Source organism: Ursus maritimus, unplaced genomic scaffold (genome assembly GCF_017311325.1).
Source record: "Ursus maritimus isolate PB19 unplaced genomic scaffold, ASM1731132v1 scaffold_12, whole genome shotgun sequence".
In the NCBI taxonomy this organism is placed as follows: Eukaryota; Metazoa; Chordata; class Mammalia; order Carnivora; family Ursidae; genus Ursus; species Ursus maritimus.
The window spans coordinates 62,075,704-62,089,701 of NW_024423564.1; the positions used below are offsets into that span (position 1 = coordinate 62,075,704).

General features: G+C 39.3%; 1 protein-coding gene across 11 annotated transcripts in view; it reads left to right on the forward strand.

The window, feature by feature from the left end:
- Positions 1 to 13,998, forward strand: part of TUT4 (terminal uridylyl transferase 4) — a 123,057-nt gene that overhangs the window by 17,365 nt on the left and 91,694 nt on the right. For 3 of the 11 annotated variants that reach the window (XM_040627299.1, XM_040627300.1, XM_008699194.2), the window contains exon 1: positions 8,359 to 9,303. The exons of 2 other annotated variants lie outside the window; for them this stretch is intronic. In XM_040627299.1, the coding sequence (XP_040483233.1) occupies positions 9,291 to 9,303 (13 nt within the window). In that variant the 5' untranslated portion in view covers positions 8,359 to 9,290. Of the gene's footprint in view, positions 1 to 273; positions 346 to 7,859; positions 9,304 to 13,998 lie in introns of those variants that run through there. 6 more of the 11 variants (XM_008699196.2, XM_008699197.2, XM_040627305.1 and 3 more) reach the window with 5 other exon arrangements.

Genomic DNA, 13,998 nt, shown 5'->3' on the forward strand with positions numbered 1-13,998 from the left:
GGTGTACAACATAATGATTTGATATTTGTATATATTGTGAAATGATCACCACAGTATAGTTAACATCCATCACCACACAGTTACAAATTATTTCTTCTTGTGATGAGAACTTTCAAGATTTATTCTCTTAGCAACTTTCAAATGTACAGTATAGTGTTATTAACTATAGTCACCATGCTCTACATTATATCCCCAGAACTTATTTTTTTTAATAACTGTAAGTTTGTACCTTTTGACCACTTTGACCTATTTTGCCCACTTCCTTCTTCCCAGGCCCAGCCTCTGGCAACTGCTAATCTGTTCTGTGTATCTACGAGTTCATTTTGTTTGTTTTAGAGTTTACAAGTAAGTGAGATCATACGGTATTTGTCTTTATCTATCTCCCTCCTTTAACTTAATACCCTCAGGGTCCATCCAAGTTGTTATAAATGGTAAGATTTTCTACTTTTTTATGGCTGAATAATACTGCATTGTATATACATGCCACATTTTCTTTATCCATTCACCCACGTGTGGACACAGGTTGCTTCCATGTCTTGGCTATTGTAAATAGCACTACAGTTAACATGGGGGTGCAGATATCTTTTTGAGGTATTGTTTTTGTTTCCTTTGAATAAATGCCCAGAATTGGAATTGTTGGATTATTTGATAGTTCTTTTTAATTTTTTGAGTACCTCCACACTGTTTTTCATTGTGGCTTTACCAGTTTAACATTACCACCAACAGTGCACAGGGATTTTTTTTTCTCTCCACATCCTTACCAGTACTTGTTATTTCTTGTCTTTTTGATAATAGCCATTCCGATGGGTGTGAGGTGGTATCTCATTGTAGTTTGGATTTACATTTTCCTGATGGGTAGTGATGTTGATCACCTTTTTATGTTCTGTTGGCCATCTCTGTGTCTTCTTTGGAAAATGTCTGTTCACATCCTCTGCCCATTTTAAAATCTGATTGTTCGTGTTTTATTGACCTGTTGAGTTCTGTGAGTTCTTAATATATTTTGGGTATTAAGGCCTTGTCAGATACATGATTTGCATCTATTTTCTCCTATTTTGTAGGTTGCCTTTTTTTTTTTTTTTTTAAGATTTATTTATTTATTTGACAGAGAGAGACAGCCAGCGAGAGAGGGAACACAAGCAGGGGGAGTGGGAGAGGAAGAAGCAGGCTCATAGCGGAGGAGCCTGATGTGGGGCTCGATCCCATAACTCCAGGATCACGCCCTGATCCGAAGGCAGACGCTTAACTGCTGTGCCACCCAGGCACCCCATGTAGGTTGCCTTTTTTATTTTGCTATGCAAGAACTTCAATTTTTTTTTTTAGAGATTTTATTTATTTATTCGACAGAGATGGAGACAGCCAGTGAGAGAGGGAACACAAGCAGGGGGAGTGGGAGAGGAAGAAGCAGGCTCATAGCGGAGGAGCCTGATGTGAGGCTCGATCCCAGAACGCCGGGATCACGCCCTGAGCAGACGGCAGACGCTTAACCTCTGTGCCACCCAGGGGCCCCAGAACTTCAATTTTTTAAAAAGAATTATCTATTTATTTTAGAGTGCCCGCATGGGTGGCAGGGGAGGGGAGAGAATCTCAAGCAGACTCCCTGCTGAATGTGGAGTCCCAACTCAGGGCTCAGTCTCACCACTCTGAGATCATGACCCGAGCCGATCTTAACTGACTGAGCCACCCAGGTACACCAGGAGCTTTTTATTTTTTTTATCTTTTTAAAAATTTTAAAAAGATTTTATTTATTAAAGAGAGAGTGTGAAAGAGAGTGAGAGAGAAAGAGAGAGAACACGAGCAGGGAGAGGGGCAGAGGGAAAAGCAGACTCCCTGTGGACATCGGGCTCAATCCCAGGACTCTGGGATCATGATCTGAGCTGAAGGCAGATGCTTAATCGACTGAGCCACCCAGGCGCCCCTATTTCTTTTTAAATATTTCTTTTTAAATATTTATTTGAGAGAGAGAGAGAGAGTGTGTGTGTGTGTGTGTGTGTGTGTGTGTATGTGTGTGTGTGAGGGAGGAGTAGAGGATAGAGAGGGAGAGTGTTAAGCTGACACCATGCTGAGCACAGAGGCAATGAGGGAGGGGCTCTATCTCAGGACCCTGAGATCATGACCTGAGCTGAAACCAAGAGTTGGACCCTTAACTGGCTTTCCCACCCAGGTGCCCCCATTGTTTATTTCTGAAAATTAAATTTAAGTATATGTATTTTTTGTTTCTTTTTTTTTTTAAGATTTTATTTCTAAGTAATCTCTACACCCAACATGGGGCTTCAGTCCTGAACCCCGAGATCAAGAGTCACAGACTTTACTGACTGAGCCAGTCAGGTGCCCCATTTTCTTCTTTCTTATACAGAATTACTTACTACATATTCCTATGTGTATTACTTTTTTTATTTAACAGTAAGTAGGTTCTCACTATCACTCCATAGCAGAATAGAGACTTCCTCATTCTGTTTTATGGCTGCATAGTAATATATTTTATGATTTTTGATAGTTTTCCCTACCAATGTGGTATTGATGGTCATTTGAGTCTTTTCCCAGTCTTTTGCTTTACAATTAGTGCCTTTTTAAAAAAGATTTTATGTATTGGGGGAGGGGCACAAATGGGGGAGGAGCAAAGGGAGAGGGAGAATCAGACTTCCCACCCAGCAGGGAGTCCAATGTTCAATCCCAGGGCCCTGAGATCATGACCAAAGGCAGACACTTAACGGACTGAGCCACCCAGGCACCCCCAATTAGTGCTTTGACAAATTATACAATCTACTAATTATAAGTCTTGTCTGATTTGATCTATTTTGAGTAAATATTTATAACTGGTGTAAGGTCAGGGTCCAGCTTCATTCCTTTGAATGTAGATACCTGGTTTTTCGTAGAACCCTTTTTTGAAAAAACTGTCCTTTCCTCATTGAATACTCTTAGCATCATTGTCAGATCAATTGACCACATATGTGAGGGTTTATTTCTGGATTCTCTGTTTTATTCTATTAATCTATATCTTTTTATGCCAGTATGATACTGTTTGATTACTGTACCTTTGTAGTAAGTTTTGAAATCAGGAAGTGTGAGTCCTCAACTTCTTTTCTTCCTTTTCTAGATTGTTTTGGCTCTTCAGAGTTTCTTGACGTTCCATATGAATTTTAGGATGAGTTTTTCTATTTCTGCCCAAAATACCATTGGGGTTTTGTAGTGATTGCCTTGAATCTGTAGATCACTTTGGGTACTTAATAATATAAATGATTGGTGATAAGTGAAGGAAACGAATGGGTGAGTACACAGTGGGCTGCACATCATGAATTCTGCCCAGTCTCCACCTTTTGGCAGCTCTTCGGAAAAAACCTGAACCGTTCTTGGGATTTTGGAGCTTAATAATGGTAAGCAAGGGGTATAGTGCTTAATCCTTTTAAGTGAATGATGAACATTGTAAGAGGTGTGTCTTCCAGTTTTCCACTCCCTGGGGGCTGTAAGTCACCAGAGCTTAAGTACTTCCTAATTTCCCACCTCAGTTACCTGAAGGCAGTGATTAAAATCTGAAAGCCAATGCAAGGAAGAGGTAGGCAGGGAAAATAGACTGGAAGGAATCCATGAATTTGGGATTGCACCATTTGTTTAAGTCTAATCTCTTTCAGTATTGTTTTGTAGTTTTCTGTGTAGAATTTTTTTTGCTTCCTTAGTTAAATGTATTCTTAAGTATTTTATTCTTTTTGATGCTAAAGTAAATGGAATTATTTTCTTAATTTCATAGACGTGATCTTTGTGTTGATTCTGTATTCTGCAATTTGCTGAATTAGTTTTTTAGTTCTGTTTTTGGTGCATTTTTTGGGGGGTGCACTTTTAAGGGTTTTTGTACATATAAGATCATGTCATCTGCAAAGCCAGTGAGAGAGGGAACACAAGCAGGGGGAGTGGGAGAGGAAGAAGCAGGCTCATAGCGGAGGAGCCTGATGTGAGGCTCGATCCCAGAACGCCGGGATCACGCCCTGAGCAGACGGCAGACGCTTAACCTCTGTGCCACCCAGGGGCCCCAGAACTTCAATTTTTTAAAAAGAATTATCTATTTATTTTAGAGTGCCCGCATGGGTGGCAGGGGAGGGGAGAGAATCTCAAGCAGACTCCCTGCTGAATGTGGAGTCCCAACTCAGGGCTCAGTCTCACCACTCTGAGATCATGACCCGAGCCGATCTTAACTGACTGAGCCACCCAGGTACACCAGGAGCTTTTTATTTTTTTTATCTTTTTAAAAATTTTAAAAAGATTTTATTTATTAAAGAGAGAGTGTGAAAGAGAGTGAGAGAGAAAGAGAGAGAACACGAGCAGGGAGAGGGGCAGAGGGAAAAGCAGACTCCCTGTGGACATCGGGCTCAATCCCAGGACTCTGGGATCATGATCTGAGCTGAAGGCAGATGCTTAATCGACTGAGCCACCCAGGCGCCCCTATTTCTTTTTAAATATTTCTTTTTAAATATTTATTTGAGAGAGAGAGAGAGAGTGTGTGTGTGTGTGTGTGTGTGTGTATGTGTGTGTGTGAGGGAGGAGTAGAGGATAGAGAGGGAGAGTGTTAAGCTGACACCATGCTGAGCACAGAGGCAATGAGGGAGGGGCTCTATCTCAGGACCCTGAGATCATGACCTGAGCTGAAACCAAGAGTTGGACCCTTAACTGGCTTTCCCACCCAGGTGCCCCCATTGTTTATTTCTGAAAATTAAATTTAAGTATATGTATTTTTTGTTTCTTTTTTTTTTTAAGATTTTATTTCTAAGTAATCTCTACACCCAACATGGGGCTTCAGTCCTGAACCCCGAGATCAAGAGTCACAGACTTTACTGACTGAGCCAGTCAGGTGCCCCATTTTCTTCTTTCTTATACAGAATTACTTACTACATATTCCTATGTGTATTACTTTTTTTATTTAACAGTAAGTAGGTTCTCACTATCACTCCATAGCAGAATAGAGACTTCCTCATTCTGTTTTATGGCTGCATAGTAATATATTTTATGATTTTTGATAGTTTTCCCTACCAATGTGGTATTGATGGTCATTTGAGTCTTTTCCCAGTCTTTTGCTTTACAATTAGTGCCTTTTTAAAAAAGATTTTATGTATTGGGGGAGGGGCACAAATGGGGGAGGAGCAAAGGGAGAGGGAGAATCAGACTTCCCACCCAGCAGGGAGTCCAATGTTCAATCCCAGGGCCCTGAGATCATGACCAAAGGCAGACACTTAACGGACTGAGCCACCCAGGCACCCCCAATTAGTGCTTTGACAAATTATACAATCTACTAATTATAAGTCTTGTCTGATTTGATCTATTTTGAGTAAATATTTATAACTGGTGTAAGGTCAGGGTCCAGCTTCATTCCTTTGAATGTAGATACCTGGTTTTTCGTAGAACCCTTTTTTGAAAAAACTGTCCTTTCCTCATTGAATACTCTTAGCATCATTGTCAGATCAATTGACCACATATGTGAGGGTTTATTTCTGGATTCTCTGTTTTATTCTATTAATCTATATCTTTTTATGCCAGTATGATACTGTTTGATTACTGTACCTTTGTAGTAAGTTTTGAAATCAGGAAGTGTGAGTCCTCAACTTCTTTTCTTCCTTTTCTAGATTGTTTTGGCTCTTCAGAGTTTCTTGACGTTCCATATGAATTTTAGGATGAGTTTTTCTATTTCTGCCCAAAATACCATTGGGGTTTTGTAGTGATTGCCTTGAATCTGTAGATCACTTTGGGTACTTAATAATATAAATGATTGGTGATAAGTGAAGGAAACGAATGGGTGAGTACACAGTGGGCTGCACATCATGAATTCTGCCCAGTCTCCACCTTTTGGCAGCTCTTCGGAAAAAACCTGAACCGTTCTTGGGATTTTGGAGCTTAATAATGGTAAGCAAGGGGTATAGTGCTTAATCCTTTTAAGTGAATGATGAACATTGTAAGAGGTGTGTCTTCCAGTTTTCCACTCCCTGGGGGCTGTAAGTCACCAGAGCTTAAGTACTTCCTAATTTCCCACCTCAGTTACCTGAAGGCAGTGATTAAAATCTGAAAGCCAATGCAAGGAAGAGGTAGGCAGGGAAAATAGACTGGAAGGAATCCATGAATTTGGGATTGCACCATTTGTTTAAGTCTAATCTCTTTCAGTATTGTTTTGTAGTTTTCTGTGTAGAATTTTTTTTGCTTCCTTAGTTAAATGTATTCTTAAGTATTTTATTCTTTTTGATGCTAAAGTAAATGGAATTATTTTCTTAATTTCATAGACGTGATCTTTGTGTTGATTCTGTATTCTGCAATTTGCTGAATTAGTTTTTTAGTTCTGTTTTTGGTGCATTTTTTGGGGGGTGCACTTTTAAGGGTTTTTGTACATATAAGATCATGTCATCTGCAAAAGATCATTTTATTCTTCCTTTCCCATTTGGCTGCCTTTTTTCCCCTTTTACTTGCCTAATTGCTCTAGCTGTAACTTCCAGTTGTACTATGTAAAATAGAAGTGAAAAAAGCAGACATCCTCGTCTTATTCCTGATTGTAGGGGAATAGTTTCAAGTCTTTACCTATAGAATATGAGGTTAGCCGTGTTTTTGTTTTGTAAAATGGCTTTTATCAGGTTTGAGGAAGTTCCCTGCTATTACAAGTTTATTGAATGTTTTTTTTCAAGAAAGGCTGCTGGGTTTTTTCACATGCTTTTTGTTGCATCAGTCAAGCCGATTATGTTTTCCTTTTCCTTCAGTCTGTTAATAATGATTTTTGTATGTTGAACCACCCTTGCATTCTAGAGATAAATCTCACTTGGTCATGGTGGGTCATGGTGTGTAACTCTCTTAATATGCTGCTTGTGTTACAGGATTTCTTTTCCTTTAGTGCCTGCGGTTGTTGGTCATGCTGCTTTGAAGAATGAAGAGGTAGACCAGACGAAGAGTGGTGGGCAGCAGTTTGTTGAGTGATATAGTACAAAGCTGCTGAAGAGGGAGGGGACCCAAGAGGGTTGCCACCGGGAGCTTCTAAGTCTAGCAGTTTCTTTGGGCTTGTTGGCAGGCTCTTTTAATCTCATTAACCCTCTGTGCACCTGTCACCCTATCAGGTTTTTATCATGTACCTATCATGTGGGAAAGGGTGGAGGCTCCTTTCAGGGTGATGTTTAGGGTGGTTTCCTCTTAGGGTGAGGGCCCCTTGTCCTTGCCTGCCTTTCCTCCAACTATCCTTCATTACTTGGTTTGCTAGTATTTTGTTGATGATTGTTTGAATATATGTTCATATGTTAGGGTAATGCTGGCTTCAGAGAATGAGTTAGGAAGTGCCCCCCCCCTTTTCAATTTTTTTGGGAAGAGTTTGAGAAGGATTGGTGTTAATTCTTTAAATATCAAATAGAGTTCACCAATATAGTCTTTTTGGTTCTGGGCTTTTTGTTGTTGAGAGGTTTTTGATTACTGATTTAATCGACGTATTTGGAATTTTTATTTGTTCTTAACTCTGTTTTGATAGTTTGTATGTACAGTTTGTCCATTCTATCTAGGTTATCCAGTTTGTTGGTGAACAATTGTGTATTGTATTCTTTTATAATCCTTGTTTTTTTATTAAAAAATTTGTAAAAAAGATTTTATTTGAGATAAGAGCAAGCATTAACAGGGGAGGGGCAGAGGGAGAGGGAGGAGCAGACTCCACACTGAGCAGGAAGCCCGATTTGGGGCTTGATCCCAGGACCCTGGGATCATGACCCAAGCCTAAGGCAGATGCTTAACCACCTGAGCCACCCAGGCGCCCTGTAATCCTTATTTTTTAAAAATTATGTGAAACATCCCTCTTATATCCATTTTTAGAAAATGTGGTAAAATGTACATTGTTTTCATTTATCTCAAGGTATTTTCTAATTTCTCTCGTGATTTCTTCTTTGACCCATTGGTTGATTTGAGTGCATTAAGTTTTACTATTTGTGAAATTTCCAGTTTTTGTATTGATTTGATTTCTAATTTCATTCTGTTGTGATAAGAAAAGATACTTTGTATGATTTCAGTCTTTTTAAGTTAAGACTTGTCTTCTGGCCTTGCAAAATGGTCTGTTCTGGAGGATGTTCCACATGCAGTAGAGAATATGTGTTCTGTTGATGTTGGGTAGAGGCTTCTGAGTATGTTCTGTCTAATTGGTATTAGGGTTGTTGACGTCTTCTATTTTCTAACCGATTTTCTGCCTGGTTGTACTATCCATTATTGAAAGTAGTGTATTGAAGTCCCCAAATACTTTAAATGGTTTTATTTATTTATTTGAGAGAGAGAGAGAGAGTACAAGCAGGGGGAGGAGCAGAGGCAGAGGGACAAGTAGCCTCCCCACTGACTGAGCAGGGAGTCCAATGTGGGGTTCAATCCCAGGACCCTGAGATCATGACCTGAGCTGAAGGCAGATGCTTAACCAGCTGAGCCACCCAGGCTCCCCTGGATTGAACTTCTTATCAATATATAATGTCCTGTTTGGATCTTGTAATCTTTTTTGTCTTAAAATGTATTTTGTTTAACAGTTATGTGACCACCCAGCTCTCTGTAGTACTGTTTGCATGGAATACCTTTTTCCATCCTTGTACTTTTTTTTTTTTTTTTGGACAGGGAAGGGAAGGCCAGAAGGAGGGGGGAGAGAGAATCTTAAGCATGCTCCACGCCCAGTGTGGAGCCTATTCCAAGCTCGATCTCATGACCCTGAGATCATGACCTGGGCCAAAATCAGAAGTCGGGAGGCTCAAGCGACTGAGCTGCCCGGGTGCCCCTGATTTCCATGGTTTCTGATGGAAAATCATCTGTTAATCTTATTGTGACTACTTTGTACATGAGAAGTCGCTTGTCTCTTGCTGATTTCAAAATTCTCTTTGGTTTTCAAAATTGTAATGGTCTTGGTGTGGATTTCTTTGAGTTTATTTCTGTTTAGAGTTCATTGGACTTTCTGGATGTGTATAATTGTGTCTTTCATCTGATTTGGCAACTTTTTGCCTATTATTTCTTCAAATATTTTTCTGTCTCCTTTTTTCTCTTTTACTCTTTCCTTTGTGTATGTTAGTATGCTTGATAGAGAAGAAAAAAAAATAAGAAACTCAGGAAACTGCAAGGAGCAGAAAAAAATTTAAGAAATACTATTAGTGTTCAGATATGAGAGATGATAGTCATGAGACAAGAACAGAGTGCTGTAAGAAGTAATAATCAGAGAGTTAAAGTTTTTAAAAATGAAAATATGATATACCTCCTGTGCCTCTCTCCTCTACATGTAGAAGAGTGGGAAGATAAAGGTGAAATTTCAGGAAAGAAAATAAAGGTGGAAAATGGAGGAAAAAGGTAAGATAAGTGGAGAATCAATGTAGGAGGCATAAAGTTCAATTAATAGGAACTAGAGAAAAAGAGAAAATGAAAGGGAGGAATGACAGAAGACATAATACAAGAAAAAATTTTCAGGAGTGGGGACTTGAGTTAGAGATTAAAAGAGCCAATGAATACCAAGAAAAATGAATGAAGAAATATCTGTTCCAGGGCTTATCACTTAGAAATTACAGAACACTGAGGGGAGCCTGGGTGGTTCAGTTGGTTAAGTGTCTGACTCTTGGTTTCAGCTCAGGTCATGATCTTAGGGATGTGAGATCAAGCCCTGCATCAGGCTTTGTGCTCAGTGGGGAATCTGCTTGAGATTCTCTCTCCCTCCTCCTCTGCCCTCCCCTACTCTTATGCATGCTCTGTCTCTCTCAAATAAATAAGTGAGTCTTAAAAAAAAAAAAGAAATTACAGAACACTGGGGGAAAAAAAAGAACACCGAAACAAAGAGAATATCCTAAAAATTTCTGTTAAGAAGAAATTAGGTAAAAAAGGTGGAAAATAAGAATGACATGATTTTCTCAGTACTAACACTACAAACTAGAAGAAATCATTGAAACAATACCTGTTGAATTTTGAGTGAATGATTTCTAACCTACAAGTTTAAACCTAATTAAACAAAATATGAAGATAGAATAGACATTTAAAAAGGCATACGAAGTCTTATAAAATTTACTTCCTATTGGGACTTAAGGGACCCAGTAATTATCACTGTTTCCCTTCCTGAATCTTGAACAAATTGGAAAAGACAAAAGAAGCATATGGAGATCAGATTATCAATTTTTAAAAAGATTTTATTTATTTATTTGAGAGAGAACATGCACACGCATGTGAGAGCACAAGCCGGAGAAGGGGCAGGAGAGGGAGGAACAGACTCCCTGCTGAGCAGGGAGCCTGATGCAGGCTTGATCCCAGGACTCTGGGATCAGGACCCTAGCCGAAGGCAGATGAGACCCAGGTGCCCGCAGATTATCATTTTTATTATGGATAAAATTCACTTTGGAGAATGGATTTTTTATTTTCAAGTTGTTTGCTAATACTCAATGTCAGAATTAGACTTACTCAGGCACAGGCACAACTGCATGCCCTGTGTGGGGCTTATACCTGTAAATGTTAAGTGACAAAGTGGAATTCTCTTCTCTATGAACAACAGCTGGATGTGAAGAAGAATAAGAGAGATACTGAGTTTTGCCTACATCATTTTCACAAACTCACTGTTGAAATATGTTACTATGTATCCTTGGAAAAGAATGAATGAGGGGAGTGGAAAGAAGTCCAGAGTGTTATTTTTTTATTTTTATTTTTTTAAAAGATTTTATTTATTTATTGACAGAGCGAGAGCACAAGCAGGGGGAGTGGCAGGCAGAGGGAGAGGGAGAAGCAGGCCCCCTGCAGAGCAGGGGGAGCCCGATGTGGGATTCAATCCCAGGATCCTAGGATCACGACCTGAGCTGAAGGCAGCTGCCTAACCACCTAGCCACCCAGGCATCCCCAGAGTGTTATAATGGATGCATATCTACATAGAATGAAATGTAGAAATTGGGCATAATTTGCTTTTTTTTTCACTTAGCTACTGGAGGATGTGCTCCACCAAAAAAGAGGGAGTAAACTGTGGAAGAGGAAGATAGAAGTCAGTACAAGGGTGGATGATAATTGGTAGGATGATAGTGAAAGGAAGTTTCAGGGTGAAAGCTGTGGTAAAAGACTAGTAGTGACCAGCAAGTGCTGGACAGGGGATGTTCAAGGAGAGAACAACAACAAAAACAAACATATAGACTACGTGATGTGTGTTTGAACATATTGACAGGAAACTTAACGGTTCTGTCAATGAATTATTGATAGGTATGTAAAAAATCTAAGAAAAATGAAGCAATGATTAATTCCAGGTAAAACTGAAAAGTATACCAAAGAGAAATGTGATTATAATATATGTATATTAGTTAATCAAAAGGCTGGGCTACCATGACAGAGAAATCCATTAATACAGTGCCTTAAAGAAGAGTTTTATTTTTCTCTCATATAACAATTGCTAGGTGAGTGGTCACCTGATCCAGATGAGTAGTTCTGTGTGGTCACTCAGTGACCCAAGTTCCATTGATTATGTCGTCCAGCCAAAAGTATGGCCAAGGGTTAGCAGCATTGACTTTACTTGGGCTTATTAGATATGCGGAATGTCAGTCCTCCTAATTAGAATCAGAATCTACATTTTGGAACTAGCTGATTCTGATGCACAGAAATTTGAGACTCAGTGTTTGTATTAGAACATAATTGTTGGCTATATGACTGACGATGGATGACTGAGAATTTTATCCAGTGATACGAGAAGACCATGGAGGAGGTAACAACTTGATCTTAAGGACACACTTAGCTATAAGGAAGGTTGGGAAATAACAGTCTAGTTATGTGCATGGGAGAAGGAGAAAATAAATTTTGAGGGGCATTTAGAAAGTTCTGTAGAATAATATTTGGCTCAGGCATGAATAATACTGTTACATATTATTAAAATCTTCTTCAGAGGATGTGGGTGGGATAGGAACATATGTGTGTGTATAATTCTGTTTGTCTGTCTCAAGGGGAAATGTTTGAGATAGGCAAATTCTTATCTTCCATAGTAGGAAGTCTGTAGATACTATCTAAAGCTAAAACAATTAAGATCAGTATCAGCTTAAGCATGTCATTTAGAAATAGGGAGATAAATCTCAGAAGAAACCACTAAAAGTTGAAAGTAGTTGCTTCTGAGGAGGAGGATGGGTAAAAGTTGGTGGAAAAATACTGTTTTGCTTTATAGTACTGTTGACTTTTTGAACTCTGTATATATATGTATTTGTTTTTTGAAAAGCAAATTGGGTAAAAAAGTTCCTATAGTCCAAATAGGAAATGGACACATAAAAAGTATTAAGTACTGGGTATCTGGGTGGCTCAGTTGGTTAAGCATCTGACTCATTAATTTTGGCTCAGGTCATGATCTCAGGGTCATGAGATGAAGCTCCACCTAGGACTCCTCACTCAGCACGGGGTCTGCTTGTCCATCTGCTCCTCCCCCTGCTCCTGCTCGCCTTTCTCTTTAAAATAAATAAATAAAAACTTAAAAAAAAAAAAAAAAGCATTAAGTACTGAGTGCTTTGAGAAAGGTAAGACTAAAGTTCATAGAAAGAGGTGTGTTTATGTAAGCCCAGCTTTAGGTGGTAGGAGTGTGGGGAGTAGATTAGGGAAGGCTTTCTGGAAGAGAGATATTTTCTATTTACTTTCTAAATAATATATGCTATGATGCAATTAAAATGTTTTGGATTTATTTTGTTTTTAAGATGTGAACAATTAAAAGTAATTTAAATGTTCATTAATCCATTTAATAGGTTTATTGAGTGCCTACTTTAAACTGGGCACTGTTGTAGGCACTGAAGATACAATGGTAAACAAAATCGGAAATGATTTCTTATCTCTTAAGGCAGATACTTAACTGACTGGGCTATGCAGGTGCCCCTAATTTTTTTTTAGAGCGGTACAAACTTCTGATGGCTTTCTGTAATCATGTCTTACTATCGTTTCCCTGTCCTGTGGAAGAGTTACTTGAGAAGTAATTATTGCTATGATTAGTTTTTCTATTATTATGCAACAGTTATTTCTCGTAAACTTTCCATACAACTCATTTTAAGTCTCAAGCTCTAGAATTTGTAGCCCAAGCTGTCAGTTGAGTGATGGATAACTATAGAAGGGCATCAAAAATTTCCCTTGAAACAATTCCACGTGTGCCTGGGTGGCTCAGTTGGTTAAGCATCTGCCTTCTGCCTTCAGCTCAAGTCACGATCACGGGGTCCTGGGATCAAGCCCTGAGTTGGGCTCCCTGCTCGGTGGGGAACCTACTTCTCCCTCTCCCTCTGCTGCTCCCCCTGCTTGTGTTTGCTCGTTGTCTCTCAAATAAATAAAATATTAAAAAAATATATTCTGGTTTCTGGTAAAGGCTTCAGTTTTCATCAGGAAAAGAAGGATGTGAAGCCATCGGTCTGGAGTGGATATTCTTTTAATCGCTAATGATTTTGAATGTCTGCTAAATACCTAGCATTGTGGTAGTAAGGCAGGCAGAATAGGGAAGTGATAGATATTTGCAGGAGGAACAAAAAACTGGGAACAGAGTCTGATACCTGACAGAGTTTGTGGCCAGTTAAGCAAACTTCTGTTGCTCTGTGGTTTTTCATGATCACAAGCATTCTGCTGCTGTTGCTTTGCTTAACTGCAACTTAAATGCACACAGAGACCAAGTTAGCCTGAAATCAGACTGTATCCGCACATAGTAGCTATTGTAGAGCATTTTGTAATATTATGCAGAGTTCCTAGAAATCCCCACTTGTTTCCTGGAACCCCACATGAGTATTTGATGCCCAAATTATAACCACCCAGAAAAATCAGAGCATCACATGTACCCAGTGCTACTTGGATCCTCTGGGTGTGCCTGCACTCCTCCTTCCTTGAAGTGTATGCTTTGACTTTGCAGTAAAGCTTCTTCCGTTATACTTCATTCTGACTTGTCCTTGAATTCTTTCTCACAGCAAAGTCAAGAACCTGGCTCCGGCTGTTGGTTGAGGTCTCAGAGCCTGAGAACTCCCTGAGTTTCTAGTAATCAGTAGGCATTGTAAGGATTCAAGCAATGAAGACATGATTAGAGCTAGA